Genomic DNA, 15,381 nt, shown 5'->3' on the forward strand with positions numbered 1-15,381 from the left:
GGAGTCCCTTTCAGATATGAAGACGTTGAAAGGTGGGATTGAGGCTCGTGATGATCCATAATTGCGAATGTCTGCCTTTAATCTTTCTATTTAAGGGAAATAACACCGTTCATTTCACTGAAAGGAACCTACCTACTCTGTCTTTTAAAGCTAGAGCCTGATGAAAACACTAATTTTCTCGCTTTTAAATATCAGAGCAGTGGTAGGGGAGGGAACCCTGAACATAGGCCTGATTTTGTCTTCCGTGACTTCCTTCTTGAGTAAATCAATTTAATTCCTTAGGGGATGGGCGGTGGGTGACAGGGAGGATTTAGTGTTCTGTGGGAGTTGGCTAGCCGTGGCCCTGGGGGCAATGTGGTTTTTCTTTTTGTTTTTTTTGCGTTATAAACCGTCTGGCTCAAATCGTTCACTTCTCGATGTTGAGATAAGCTTTCGTTATTAGCGTGTACAAATTGCCTCGTAGAAAGTTTGCATTTAAATCGACTCTTAAATTATTTACAAGAGCTGACAGTTGGAAAACCTACTGTACCCCGTCCTGGACGCTAAAGGTCCCTGTGGGTTGTCTGGGTGGTTCATGTGGTAATCTGATCGGGCGCGGACTTCAGTGCCCCTGGCCGGTCAGGGCTGCTTCAGAACAGGACCCAGTTCACCGTGACTCTTCTCGCCACTGTACATGCTTTTCCCTTACCTCTGTCTGTGTGCACCGCCTGCTCTCGGTGCCCCCTACGACCCCCAACCCCAGCCTCACCAGCTCCCTCGGGGCAGTTCTGCTTCTCCCCTTCTTCCTTCTGGGTTTGAAGGGTGGGGTCAGGGCAGGGAAAGATACATGGAAGTTAAAAGTCAGGGAAAGGTACACATGGAAGTTAAAAGTCATGTTGCTCATTTGTGGCCTCTGAGGCCAAAAAACTGATGGCACTTGAAATTAGTTCCTACCCTTGGCTGGCATTTTCCACAGATGGCAAAGGAGGCAATTACACGCCTGAGTGGGCTGAGGGGTTTGTCTAATCCTATGTCTTGTCATGTTTAACAATTTTTACTAAATCAAAGACTTCCATTTGAGCTAAGCTCCTTTTTAAGGATGTCAGTATATATTGAAACATGAAATATTGTGTCTCTTGGCAAGGACTTTCCAAATGTATTCAATCTATCCATGTGACTCTTGGTAGAAACATAAATAAATCTTTCCAAATTAATGGATATTTGACTTAGGAATTCCCAAAGAGGATGATCCCAGAGCTTCCTTTAGTAATATAAGCTGGTGCCTCCCAGCTTTTATAGGTAACTTTTTTTGGGGTAATGTATGACTTAAATCATTCCAGAAATAATATAATTTCTTATCCCTTTGTCATTAGTGATGGATGAATTTCTCACTGTCCTCAAGTGTTAAGAACTTCATATAAAAGAGGCACTGAATCAGAAGCCTGTATTAGATCCGCCTGGGGGCTGTTATCCAGGGGCTGTTCTCCCCCCTCCCCCCCCCCCCCCCCCCCATTGCAACCCTGGGACATCTCCCTCGCCAGTACAAGGGCAAGGGTGCTGGCCAGGAGGCAGCCGGGACAAAGGCCTTGTACAAGAGCTACGTATTCCATTCCATGGGTGCTTATCAACTCCCACTAAACACATAATTTAAGCAAGATTCTTTATCCGATTCCTCGATAATTCCTGAAGCCCGGCAGTGGCAAAGTGGTAGGAAGGGAGCAGTTATTGGCACATGCGATGACAGCAGAAGTTTCTGTTTGTCAGCCTGACAGGAGAGGGGAGATGAAAAAAACGCTGCACAGCGAGGGATGCGGACAGAATATGTGCAGCAGGTCTGTCCAAGGTCTGAGAAGAGTGTATTTATTCTATTGTAGATTTTCATGGGAAAAAATGTTAAATTAAGACGTTCTATTACCCTGAAGATGATGTTTGAAGAAACGGGTTCGACTCTAAAAGAGATTTTCCACTGCAGGGCTGTTGTGATCAGCAGTAATGTACATGAAGTGCCCGTTGCAAAGTAGCCATGACCCTGAGCGGTTGATTTGTATGGCTCTGGGGTCCAGATAATTAAAATGTGTGGTTCATTGTAGTTACTGAATAAATACAGTTTGAATGAATGAAATAGCTTTGCAAGCAGCCTGCTTAGCGACTTTCTAAGTTAATGGGAGTACATATCTAATAAGGATAGTGAAAATCTAAAGGTTTCCTCCAAAGCTAATTTAAACTATTATGTTCTATCTCGGCCATAGAGGAACTCTGATCCGGTTGTAAAAGTAAGTAAATTATTTGACCTCCTTTTACATAAGTGAAGATATTAATAGTCAAGGGCCAATATAACAGAAACATGGAATAGCTAGTCGATGGAGAATTTATTGTGCAGACGTATCCACAGGTCTTGTGAATAACGGGGAATGTGTTAGATCGGAAGTCCAGCATAAGTGTGTGCTTACTTTGAAGGAGAGTCATGAGTCTAGTCCTTGAATGTACCTTTCTGGTACTTGGCAGTGAATATTCCTCCAGCCCCTCTCATGAGCTTGCTCTCATATGTGTGTAAGGATAGGAGGCACTGGAGGAAAACACAGCAGTTACCAATGACACCATTTCATCCCTGCTATTGTGTGTATGTGTGCATACTCCAAGGAAGGTGGGTTGGAAAAGCATTCAGCAGTACTTATGGAGGGGAAAAATAGCACAAGGTTTATTTCAGAGCTTCAGGTATCTCTGAATTAAAAATGCAGCTGTAGGGGCACCCGTGTGGCTCAGTTGTTTAGGCATCCTACTGGATTTCTGCTCAGGTCATCATCTCAAGGTTCTTGAGATCGAGCCCTGTGTTGGGGCTTGTGCTGGCAGCGTGGAGCTCACTTGGGATTTTCTCTCCATTCTCTCTGTCCCTCCCTTGCTCATGCTCTCACTCGCTCTCTCAAAATGAATAAATAAACTTAAAAAAATATATAGCTCTAGGATGTAGACATCAGGGAAGAGACAATTGTATACTTTTAGGGGGGAAGGTCCATAGATCCTTAGAGAGTGCATACATGGATGTCAGGGATTCCTATGAATCTCTGGAATGGAAGGCAGCATTCAGGATGTTTGTATATTTTCCGGCACAATGGTCTTTTTTTTTTACTTTTTATTTTATATTTTGAGATTCTCAAAAGTGTCTTTGACTCTGAAAGACTTATTTGATGTTTGAACTTGAATAGGCACTGACTGGTGCTATGCATAATTATTATCATTTTTACCCTTATGAAACGGATCAAAGTAGAGGTATCATTCCAGTTTAATAGCTCAGAATGCTTGGTGATGTAGCCAGCACTCCCAGTAAGTGGCAAACCTTTGAATCCAGTGGTGTCTGACCTGACCTGGTCCCATTCCTGACCCCTCTGTGTGATATTATGTATGTCATATACCTTGTGTACCCCTGAATTTTCCATCTGGGAATCGAGGGATTTAAACTACATGAGCCCTTGGGACACCTGGGTGGCTCAGTTGGTTAAGCAACTGACTCTTGATTTCTGCTCAGGTCATGATCTCACAGGTTCATGAGTTCGAGCCCTGCGTTGGGCTCCATGCTGGCAGTGCACAGCCTCCTTGGGATTCTCTCTCTCGCTCTCTCTCTCTCTCTCTCCCCCCATCCCGACCCTCCTGTGCTCTCTCTCTTTCAAAATAAATAAACTTAAAAACAAAACAGAAAACTACACAAACTCTTGAGGACGCTTTTAGCTTTTAAACTGATTCCACAGGGCACCTGGGTGGCTCAGTCAGTTAAGCATCTGACTTTGGCTTAGGTCATGACCTCACAGTCCATGGGTTTCCAGCCCAGCGTCAGGCTCTGTGCTGACAGCTCAGAGCCTGGAGCCTGGCTAGGATTCTGTGTCTCCATCTCTCTCTGCCCCTCCCCTGCTCGCATTCTGCCTGTCTTTCAAAAGTAAACATTAAAGGAAAAGAAAATTAAACTGATTCCAAATCTGTTAATTACCTGGACTGTTTTGTAGCTTTGCCCTTCAGTCCCCCAGTACCTGTTCAGTCTTGTGGTTTTCTTGGTAGTGTGAGCTGTCCATCTGAGACACACTTCATAGCAGCTCTGTGTTTTTCTTCTACAAATGTCTCAGTCCTTGTAAACTTACAGAGCTTATAAACTTGCAGAGCGTTTTTCTTAAAATCTCAGTGGGCTGCAGTACACATATGATGCAAAATCCGCCTTTATAATTTTTTTCTTTTTTAAAAAAAAATTTTTTTTTTAACATTTATTTATTTTTGAGACAGAGAGAGACAGAGCATGAACGGGGGAGGGTCCGAGAGAGGGAGACACAGAATCTGAAACAGGCTCCAGGCTCTGAGCTGTCCGCACAGAGCCCGACGCGGGGCTCGAACCCACGGACCGCGAGATCATGACCTGACCCGAAGTCGGCCACTTAACCGACTGAGCCACCCAGGCGCCCCTACATTTTTTAATCAAAGTTTATTTTCTGTTGCAAGGTATTAGTTTTAATATGTTTCCTCAGTGCCCAGTAAAGGAAAGTGAGATGGACCCAGGCCTCTACTTGTTGCTTATTAGCTTACTGGGAATAACACTTGGGGGAGGGGATGCCTGACCCAAGTCTCTGTGATGCAAAGTGATAGGGACTTTTAGTGCCCTGGGACCATGGAATTATGTTGGCTTTGGGTGAAATGCTGCACCCAGTGCATTCCAACACGTGGCCCTAGATATTTTGCTTGTCATAATTAATGGTTTTATGAGTCTCCAGGCTACAGCCTGCAGCCAAATGCTGTTAACATAGCTCTCAGATGATGGTTCTTCACGATAGCATGATGTTTCAAAGCTGGAGAGGAATGACCCCAGGGGCTGCCAGTGGGGAGGCAGAAAGAGGGTCCTTGGTCTCACCCCGCACTCTGACTGCTGGTGGAAGACAGCAGAGACAGCAACAGGTGCAAGAATGGCTGCATTTCACCTTTGTTGAAAGCTGGGAAAGAAGGAATCGCAGACTCAGTTTAATTCTCTTTGGGAATACAGTTTCTTAGATGATCACATCCCTAACTCAGCCAAAGAATGCTGGATGTTTATAAAACTGTATGTTCCTCTAACCCCCCTCCTCAAAATCCTACCTTCCTAAGTGTGGTCTGATGATAAATCATCAATTCTTCTTCTTCTTCTTTTTTAAATTTCCAGAAGTCTGTATTCTGCACAGACTTGCATTTCCGTAGCTTTGCTGGAGTTCAGAAGTTTGAGCTGCCACTGAAGTATTGACTGTGGAGAGGAGGCGGGGTTTTCTGTCTCCAATGAGGTGCCTTCAGTGTCCGGGAAGCCTATCGCCTTTCCCAGGAGCGCTTACTCTGTGATCCAAGCAATAGCCACGCAGCCTGGTTTATTGTTTGTGGAGTCCTGTGGATCCTGAGCGGTTCACAGACGGGGAAAGAGGGCAAGTGGGCGCTGTATGACTCGGTGCTGTGCTGCGACAAGGGAGCCGAACTCTGATTTCTCCTGGGACACCTGTGTGGGCGAAGTTTAAACGGGGCGCCCGGGTTGACCCCCAAACCTCGTTCTCCAGCCCGAGGAGCTCCCTCCGTCTGCAGCAGACGGCTGCTCCCTGCCCGTGTGGGGAAGGATGCCTGGGAGAGGAGCAGGATTACAGTATGGGATGCTAGGTATCCACCAAAGAATCGGAGTGCCTTGGTTCGTTCTCCAAGTCCTGACAAGTGTTCCTGAAATGAACGCGTTGCTTCATTTTTAAAGTTACACCAAACCAAGTGCCGCAATGTGGCTAGGATAACAAAAAAAAAAAAAAAATTTTTTTCTTCTTTCTTTTCTTTTTGTTTCCTAACCCCTCATTTTCCTTTTCTTTGTAATTGGGTGACATAGGAGCAAGCAGTCTTGCCGCATCACGCCGTGCCTGACTCCCAGCGCTGTCTGAATTAGTGGGAAGGAGCAGGTTCGTTTAAAGGACATGGAACAGTTGTAAAACCCAGCGTCTGGTTTGCGGGGCTGTCCTTTGTCTGTAGTCGAGCTTGGTGTGCAAGAAGATGAAAAAGGAAGGCTCTTCAGGTTCTTTCAGACTCAAGTCAAATTCAGGGTCTCTCTCACGTGCTGTGAGTTGGATAAATTTCTCCTCCTTGTCCAGGCAGACAAAGAGGCTGTTCCGCAGTGATGGAGAGCTCTCGGTTTGTGGGCAGCAGGTGGAAGCAGATGATGAAAACTGGAATTACAGAACCCAGCCCAGAAAAGGTGATTTGATGTTTTTTGTTTGTTTGTTTTTGTTTAAATTCTTAGAAGTTTGCAATGTAGAATTCTTTTTCTATCGCTGATTCCCCTTGGTGATTTTTGGCCCCCTTAGGACTTTTTGTTTGTTTTCGTTTTGGAATTCGGTGTCATTCACATTGATTGTTTCCATGTCTAAAATAAAAGCGCTCTTCCAGCTAGATTCAGCTTGAGACGGTGTCCTCCTGAGAAGGGAGAAATAGCCGCCTTTTGTCTTCAGCACTCTTTCCCCCCCCCGCAGATCCGCACACTCAGGTGACTTGTGAAAAGTTCAATGGTAAAACCACCCTCACGGAGCTCTTTTCTGAAACAGTATGCTGACAAAACTCTGGGAGTCAGGAATGGTCTGCTTGCACCTTCCTTTAAGAAGACTGATGAAGTTCATGACACTTGCAACAAACAGGTGTTAGAGTGACATCAAGGAAGCGGAACACACGAAGGGCTTGCCCTTGATACTGTGGCCAAAAGGAGTTTTTGGATTTCTTTCAAGTTCCTTTTCAGACCCGTGTTGGTCTCTGTGCCGAGGCTTGGCGTGTTTTGCCTTCCTCAAGGTGAAGAAAAATATGAGTCCCAGTGGGAGGGAGGGAAATATTTCAGTATTTCTTAACACACTCCTGTTCTGTGTTTAGAGTTTCTGAGTTCTTCCTCTTAGAATGTTTACTGTAGAGACTGAACTGTTAAGCTCTAAAATGGTTTCCCCATTCAGTGCTGTGGCAAAGCCCGGTAGGGGGGCGCTATTTAAGTATTACAAAGGAGTCCAGACATTCCGCGTGATTGTGTTTTCCCTGTTTATCACATTCTTCCCGTGCGGAAAGGAACCTCGCTGGAATCTTTCAGCGACCTGTTCTTTCCCTTCTTGTAGGAAACAAAACTGCTGAAACCCGAGAGAGTAAACACAGTTAAATATGTGCCGATGGGCGCGGTGGTTCTATTCCACGGACTCAGGATCTCACACGGCTCTTCCTCCTGTATACTGTGTGTTAAGCCATTTGTTCTTCTCTATTAAACTGTGGCACAGGAGGGACGAGTTAATGCTCTTAGAAGATGTCAGTTGTTTATTATGTCAAGGAGGGGGTCAGCAGTGGTCCGCTGCCGCTGAGCCTACATATGCAGGTTTTTAGTTCAGATGGGGCATGAGTGCCACGCAGAGAAAAGGCATTGTGCTTTCTGGACGGAGTTGTGTGGTTTGGTTAGTCCACGAACTTTCCTCTTCTAAATCGGGAACGAGCTGTGGTTGTGGCAAATGGGTGGGTTGTCACGTTGGAGGCAAAAACGTTTGGAGGGTGGATACAGTCGTGTTGTGGTGGTCAGAGGGTGTAGTTTTGATCCCCTTGGCCTTTGCCAAAGGGGGTTCTTTTGTGACTGTTTTGAATCCGTCACTGTCACGTTTCTGTTAAAGATGATGCGCGCGTGAGCGTGTCGCTTCAGGATTTCTACTGGAGACGCTCCATCTGAATTAACACTAAAGGGAAAGAGACTGTCAATTTGCATGTGTTCGTTTTAGCTGGGAAATGAAGCAAACACTGTCCACTTGACTTGTGAAAAATAATGACGTTCTTGTGGAGAACTGGGATGGCTTGTAAAGGGAGGGGGGGGGCTCGTTTCTGCAACAATACAGAAGATTGTGCCCTTTATCCCTTAATGTCATTGGGGATACAGTCACCCCATGAGGAGAAGTGGAGGCATAATACAGGGCGTAGATTTATTCGGTTCTTGGAAATAATTGCCTGTGGGTAGTATTACCATTTTTGACATATGGAGTTGGGGGGAAAGCCTTAAAGAGCTGCCTAGAGATCATAGTGGGTACGATTCTATTCTGTTTTTGACTGACAATGGGCTTACAGAAGAAAATTGTCTCCCAAGTTTGACACGCTGTCCCAGGGGCACGTTATACCTGCTGACCCTTATTTCAAATGGCCCTTACCTTCGGAGAAATACAGAAGTGACTTTGTTTACACTTCCAGATCAAAAGAGGATAAATCTTTCAGAAAAATTATTCAGGATTAGAGTGGTGTTGTTGTTGTTGTTGTTGTTGTTGTTGTCGTTTTCCATTAGCAGCGTCCAGTACAGCTAAAACTCTATCAAGGATTCTCCATCAGCGCTAAGAATGCCCAATGGCCATACTAGGATTTGGTTGCAGATAAACGTGCAGTGGAGACATGCTGGTCCGATGGGAATTGCATAGCAGCTTTCTTTTGCTTCCTATCTGTCCATCCAGACCACATGCTTTCCTTTCAGCCTGCTCCCCAACTCCCTTTAATCTACACAGGTTTCTAAAAACCTGCTTTCCCTGCTCCCCTCCCTCACAGACAGACACCACCACCAGGCAGTGGCAGCTAGAGGTAGGGCAGTGTAGCTTAACAAGTTAACCTTGCTTTAGGGTAGCGTCCTGTGTCTTCCCCGCCACCCCCCCCCCCCCCCCCCCGTGGTACCTCTGGCTGCTGGGGTGTCCAGTTATGCAGCCTTAGGGCTTTCTCCCCTCCATCCAGCAGCTTCCGCAAGGCCAGAGTGCCTGCCTGCTCCCTGGCCGCTGTCTCCAGGTCACATTCCTTTGCGCAGTTAGCCCACGGAATCCTTCCTGTCAGTGTGGTCAGTGTGTTGTATGTATGTTCATTTTCTAAAACAGTTCTTTGACGTTTCATTTCAGAAGTTCTTTTTGCAGGGAATGCCCATGCCGGATTGCTTACTAGTAACATCAAAATAAAGTTCTTTAAGCAGTTAGTCTTATGGGTATCTTTCCGTACACAAACCTATTATACATTTGTAGTTTAATGTTGCCGCTTATACTCAAGAAACTTAGTATAAAACTACAGTGCCTGGAAAATTTTTGGACGATGTTATTATAAGATTAGATGCTATCAATAGGTTACTTTTCCTGAGTCTAAAAAGTAACCAGAGGATACATAATTGATATGTCCAAAGCAATCCCAACTAGGCACCTGCATGTTTTCTTTTATTCCAGCCCATGGCAAGTTTCAAAACTTAAAAACATTTGTACTCAGGAAGGTAAAAATGAATTAAGTAACAGCAGTGATCAGTTCTTATATTCTTAGTGGGATATGACCCATTACAATAGCAGATGATGTTTTGACTTAATTAGCCATAAAAATCAAGGGTGTGAATCAGTATCCTCTTGGGTATAAATTTAGTGAATCATGAGCTGTTTTAATAGATGCCAATGTAGTAAAAAAGTGGAAGTCACTTGTAGGTGAGACAATAGGTAGCTTTTCACATGGATCTGTGAGAGCATTTATTGAAGGAACTTCTAGTACTACATGTGGGATGCAAAGAAATATAGCACCCAGGCTGTGAAGTCATGGAATCCATTCTTAAATGGAGAAGCAGATAAGACATCTAATGGGGAATTAAAGAGACAATGCAGGATAATTGTGAAAACTGTAAAATGAATGGCTTAGATGAGAAGGTCCAGATAAGGATGCTTTATCTTGAGCATTTTCATGTTTTGCATGGCCTTCTGGCTGTTAGCATTGATTCACACAACACTTAATGAGCTCCTGCTTTGTTTCCAGCACTGCGGAAGGTTCTCAAGGGAAACTAATGACTAGTATTTATTCTGTGCTCCCCCATCTTGCTCACTTACCCTTCTCTTGTCAAATAAAACCAAAAGAGGTGGAATAATAATGGGGTAGCCTCTCACTGAGCAAAGCATGTTTTGTTGTATCCCCTGCTCTGTTCAGCTGGGCAGAGGCGTGATTGATGATCCTGGTATTGGCAGGTCAGTGCATAGAGAGGGTAATTGACATGCAAAGCCTCAATTTAAACCATAGTTTCATTCTCCTCTTCAGGACTTTTATCATATGTGCTAGTAACATTACCCAATTTGAATTATTTGAATTTCAGTGTTTTTTTCCATCCCAGGAACTACAAAAAAGAGCCAGAGAACGGCCTTGCTAGGTATCAGGGGTAATGAATAATCCATACACAAGATAATCAATTGTTGAGTGTGGGAGTTGGCTGTGTTTAAAGTAATTTCATCCCAGCGTCCTCCCTAGTAAAATAGTTGGCAGAAAACAGGATCCTTATTCATAATTAGATTAGCAGTGATTTCAGCTATCACAATGGGGGGGTGGGGAGAGGCACAAAAGGCCAAAAGCAGCAAGGTCAAGATCCTGTTTCCATGTAAACAGCTGTGACTTATTTTTGATCATAAAATCTTTAAAATTGTGGGATTTAAGGACATTTTCTTCACGGCATTAAAGAGACCTAAAAAGTATTGGCAAATATTGCTAAAGTAGCCCCCCTGCATTTGAGAGTAAAACTAGATAAATAAGTAATATTTCTTTTGAGGGTCACTAGGTACATTGGAAGAATAGCTAAATGGAGTTCATCGTGGTGTCTTAATAAAAGAGATGAGCAGAATATTCTCAGTGCAGTAACTGTAATGTTTCCCTTCTTTCTACTGAAACTGACATTCTGTGAAAGAGACGAATAGTGAGTGCCACTTAATATTTTATCTGGTTCACTGAGACTGCCCTTTGTTGACCTTTGATTATTTTTTGTTTTGAAGTTGGGAATCTCTGTTGTCTTGCTGCCTTGTTTTATTGCCAACATGATCTTATTTGTTATTAAATTGGTGAAATTCTGTTGAAATGGTGTTTTATCTAATATCCTCTATTGTCTTAAAAATTTGTTGATTTGTTTTGAGAATTAGACACTTACTTAGATTATTAGAAAGACAGTATTAAAAGAAGTAACTTTGGGGCGCCTGGGGGGCTCAGTCGGTTAAGCGTCTGACTTCAGCTCAGGTCATGATCTCGAGGTTCTCGAGTTCGAGCCCCGTGTTGGGCCCTGTGCTGACAGCTCAGAGCCTGGAGCCTGCTTCAGATTCTGTGTCTCCCTCTCTCTGCCCCTCCCCCACTCATGCTCTGTCTTTCTCAGAAATAAAAATAAAAATGTTTAAAAAAAAAAAAAAAAGAAGTAACTTATTGTCAGAGCATTCATTTGGAAGTTTGTAACCTGTGTTCTTCTTCACTGAAATGCCTTTACTCGGTTTTGAAAACTTTTTTGAAATTGTTCTTTTCCAACAGTTGTTTTTTAAAATAATTTCAAAAGACCCTACACATTAATTAGTGTTAGTTTTTATAAGCTTCTTACAGTTACCGTAGAATGTGTTATATTTCTACGTAATTTCAAGGGTTTTTGGTTTAACCATAATATTTTCTATCAAAGTTTTAAATAAAGTGTTTTTTAATGACACTATTTCCTATGAAACACTTCCGTCAATTCCAGTCTTATCAGTTTTAAAGTCCTCAAGGTCTTTTGTATCTGCAGCCTCTTGTCCATCCAAACTACTCAGGCCTGCTCTGCTCTCACCTTGCCTTCTGAGTGGTCTTCTACTCCTTCTTGTTATCTTCACTCTGGTCCCCCTTTGAGCCATCTGTAAGTCTTGAGTCTACACTGTAATCAGAGTGATCTTGCCCAAATGCAAATATAATTGGCTCACTCTTTTGTTGCACTCCATTGCCTACAAAATAAAGCCTATCTTACTTAATGGCGTGTGGGCCCTGCGCCCTCTGCCCCCCCCTCCCCTCCCTCCCCTGCCCTTTTTTAACTCCCCCAGTAGCAAATGGATGCATTGCTCTTTGCACAGCCCTACCGTGTATCTCCTGCTCCCTGGGCCGTCATGCTCCAGTCCCCGCCCCTGCCTGCTGGCTTCCTGCTGGACCTTCTCTGCTTTCTTTAGAACTCCGCGAAGCCTTCCCTAGTTCCCAAAGGGTAGAGCTGATTATTCCCTTCTCTGTGTGATTTCTCCACCTTCTACGTACCTCGGTAATTATGTTTATTATATACTAGATTGTACTTATAGCTTATGTGTCTGTGTCTTTAGCTAGACTGAATACTTTTAGGACAGAGACCAAGTCTGATTTATCCGTTTTATCCCCCAGGCTAAGTGCTCAATAAACGATTGCTGACCGGGTGAACATAACTCATCTGGGACCCTGTTAATAGTGCTGTTTGCACAGGGCACCGTGCCGAACGAGGCGGGGGGGGGGGGGGGGGGGGGGTGGGGGGTGGGTCATAGGTAGCCCTGTGTGCTCACCGTGTCCAATATACTGATGACTGTAACCTCACAAGTGCTCCCAACTCTGAAGTTTCTTTAAAAAAATTTTTTTTTTTTTACATTTATTTATTTTTGAGAGACAGAGCATGAGCAGGGGAGGGGCAGAGAGAGAGGGAGACACAGAATCCGAAGCAAGCTCCAGGCTCCGAGCTGTCAGCACAGAGCCTGACGCGGGGATCGAACCCACGAACTGTGAGGTCATGACCTGAGCCGAAGTCAGACGCTTAACCGACTGAGCCACCCAGGCGCCCCCTGACTCTGAAGTTTCTTGAGTATAGCAAAAGAGAGGGTTCACTTTGGGGGAGCATAATTTTGGTGGCAGTCTTCCGTTTCCTGTTGCTCACTCAAACTGTGTGTGAATCAAATACTTTGTAGAAACGTTTGATCACGAGTGTTTGCACCCCCAGGGAAGCTGGCTTAGCAAACAGAGATGAGGTAGGAGACCGGCTGATGCGTGTCGACACGGCGAGGCAGCAGCGTGCTCGTGCGGTTCTTTCTCGACCGGTTCCTCCGCTTCCACCCTTGCTCTCCCTGTCTCTGGCCTCCCCCGACCCCAAGGAAGGCTAATCTTGATGGAGCAGCCTCAGTGATCTTGCAAAACATCAGCCATAAGTCATGCCATGTAACCCTTCTGTGGTTTTCCTTCTCAGCGAGTTTGATAGTCTCCACAGTGTGCGGGAAGTTCCTCCGCGGTCTGCGTCCCTCACTCCACGGCTCCCCCAGCGGCACCTTTGAGTCACATCAGGACCCTTGCTGTTGAGAGCAGGCCATGAGGTTGACCTTCCCTTCACCCAGCTATGCCCCTTTGACCGTTCCCTCTCCTCTTTCAGATATTTGCTCAAGAGCCATCTCCATGGCCCTGTTTAAAGTTGTCACATCTTACCCTCCTCTTAGCCTTTCTAGCCCCATCTCTATTTTTCTCCAAAGCACTTACCACCATCTAACATACTATATGCTTTATGTACAGCTGACCCTTGAACAAGACAAGGGTGATGGGCACTGACCCCTATCCAGTCAAAAATCCCCATATAACGTTTGACTCGCCGAAAACTTAACTACTAACTAAGACGGCTGCTATTGACCGGAAACCTTACCGATAAGCTAAAGAATTGATGAACATATTTTGTATATTCTGTGTATTATATGCTGTATTTTTACCTAAGCTAGAGAAAAGAAAATGCTGAGAAATTTATAAGGAAGAGAAAATACGTTTATAGGCCTGTACTGTATTTATTGGAAAAATTCATGTATAAACGGACCTGCATGGTTCAAACTCTTGTTCGAGGGTAACTGTCTTTATCTTCAGTACTGTCTCCCAAAACTAGAACTTAACCTCTAAGACAGGAGAGGTTTTTGTATGTTTTGGTAAGCAGTATTTCCCCAAGCCTGGCACATAGTAGGTATTCAGTAAAGTTTAGTGGAAAGAGAGAATGGTGCGTGGAGCACTGAGTCGGGAAATCTAATAGTTCTCGTTCTGTCACTTGCTCATAACGTGACCTGGAACAAGTCACATCATCTGTTTAAACTCTAGTTTTCATTTTTGTAAAATGGGATAATACCTAGTCATCATACGTGTGGGTAGGAGGTGCAGCTAATTTATTGAATAAATGAGTGTATGTTTTCTTGATACGGTATCAGCTTACCGGTTGGATCTGGTTGTACTAAATGATAGTGTCGAAGAGGTTGGCCATCTCTTTGCTATCGATAGTCAATCAAGCCAAAAGAGGTAGTTGTACTAGTGTAGAATATACTATTCTGTAGAATTCTCAGTGTAGAAATACGTGTTTTTAAATCGAGTTTTCTAAAAAGTTTATTTATTTATTTTTGAAGGGCGGGCAAGGGGCAGAGAGGAAAGGAAGTGAATCTGACTGTGTAGAGCCTGGTATGGGGCTCAAACTCACCAACCATGAGATCATGACCTGAGCTGAAGCTGGACACTTAACCGACTGAGCCACTCCTAGAAATAAGTGCTTTTACAGTACTTGTATAACTCAGACAACCCAACTGGAAGCTGTCATCTCCGTTACATAATCCTTCAGGTAATATGTACCACAGTTTTGATGTCAAATCCTGAAATGGTTAAAATACTCAATTGAACATCAGGTGTAGATCAGTCCCACTGCCTACAAGCATCTAATAAGGGCTTGCCATGGCTAGACACTATTAATAACACGTTACATGAGAAAACTCATTTAATAAATATTGTCTGGATACCGTAAGTATCAGATAAAATAATAGCGTGATAAGCAAGGAAGGGTCACTAGGGAGTACTGAAAACCGGGCAGAGAAACAGAGGTGGTGAGACAGGGAATCGAGTGTAATTCTTCAGGAAGAGAAAGGATGTTGAAAGCACGTAGGGTATCTTGAGGTCTTGGACCCAGTATCTTTGGGTTCAAAGGTACAGGCTCTGCTTTGAGACTCTTTAGGCATGTGCGTCATACCTTACCTGAATTTTGAAGCTCCTTGAAGTCTATTCTCTGTCTTATCCAGTGTCTTGCACTTTGCAAGAGTAGGTATTTGTTGTGTGAACATATGGTCAAGGCAATGTTAAGGGGAAACTGCTTGGTTATGGCACACAGAATGGATTTGAGCGGCATAGAGCCTGAGAAGCGACAAAGTGCTGAGCACTTGGAAGCAATTATATCGGCGCATGAGTTATGGATAGTTATGGAGCTACAGATTTTCATGTGAGGCTTTCTTTATTAAGGGAAGTCCCAGGATTTAAGACTTACTTGTTGGTGTCATGTAGCATCTGTGATTTTTGTGGTTATGGTTATGTGTTTTCTCGCTTTATGAAATGTGGGTAGTCTTCACATTGCGTGTCTAATCTTCCTAATTAAAGATGATATTTATGGTGACCACTATCTTAATAAATGTGATCGGAAAACTAACATATAACCAGCATACATATTGTTTGTATACAGAGCCATGCGTGTGTGACGCTGGGAGGCTGGAAGCTGGTTGTAGTGATCTGTGGTCTGCCCCTCTTCAGCTCTAGTAAACCTTTCTCTTCTGTACCACCAAATTTGGCATCCCAGATTGTTCTCTGTCATTTATGGCTGAA

General features: G+C 44.0%; 1 protein-coding gene and 1 long non-coding RNA gene across 3 annotated transcripts in view; one reads left to right on the forward strand and one right to left on the reverse strand.

The window, feature by feature from the left end:
* Positions 1–4,209: 4,209 nt before the first annotated feature.
* On the reverse strand, positions 4,210–5,337 carry LOC128315505 (uncharacterized). The gene is made up of 2 exons (XR_008298310.1): positions 5,086–5,337; positions 4,210–4,943 (listed from the first exon to the last, which is right to left on the reverse strand). It is a non-coding gene; the product is annotated as an uncharacterized LOC128315505 (long non-coding RNA).
* Positions 5,338–5,726: 389 nt separating this feature from the next.
* The window catches only part of NHSL1 (NHS like 1), a 131,877-nt gene continuing 122,222 nt past the window's right edge, over positions 5,727–15,381 (forward strand). For both annotated transcript variants that reach the window (XM_053222190.1, XM_027056775.2), the window contains exon 1: positions 5,727–6,202. In XM_053222190.1, coding sequence (XP_053078165.1) covers positions 6,001–6,202 — 202 coding nt within the window. In that variant the 5' untranslated portion in view covers positions 5,727–6,000. The remainder of the gene's footprint in view (positions 6,203–15,381) is intronic.

The sequence above is a fragment of the Acinonyx jubatus genome, chromosome B2, assembly GCF_027475565.1.
Source record: "Acinonyx jubatus isolate Ajub_Pintada_27869175 chromosome B2, VMU_Ajub_asm_v1.0, whole genome shotgun sequence".
Lineage (NCBI taxonomy): Eukaryota > Metazoa > Chordata > Mammalia > Carnivora > Felidae > Acinonyx > Acinonyx jubatus.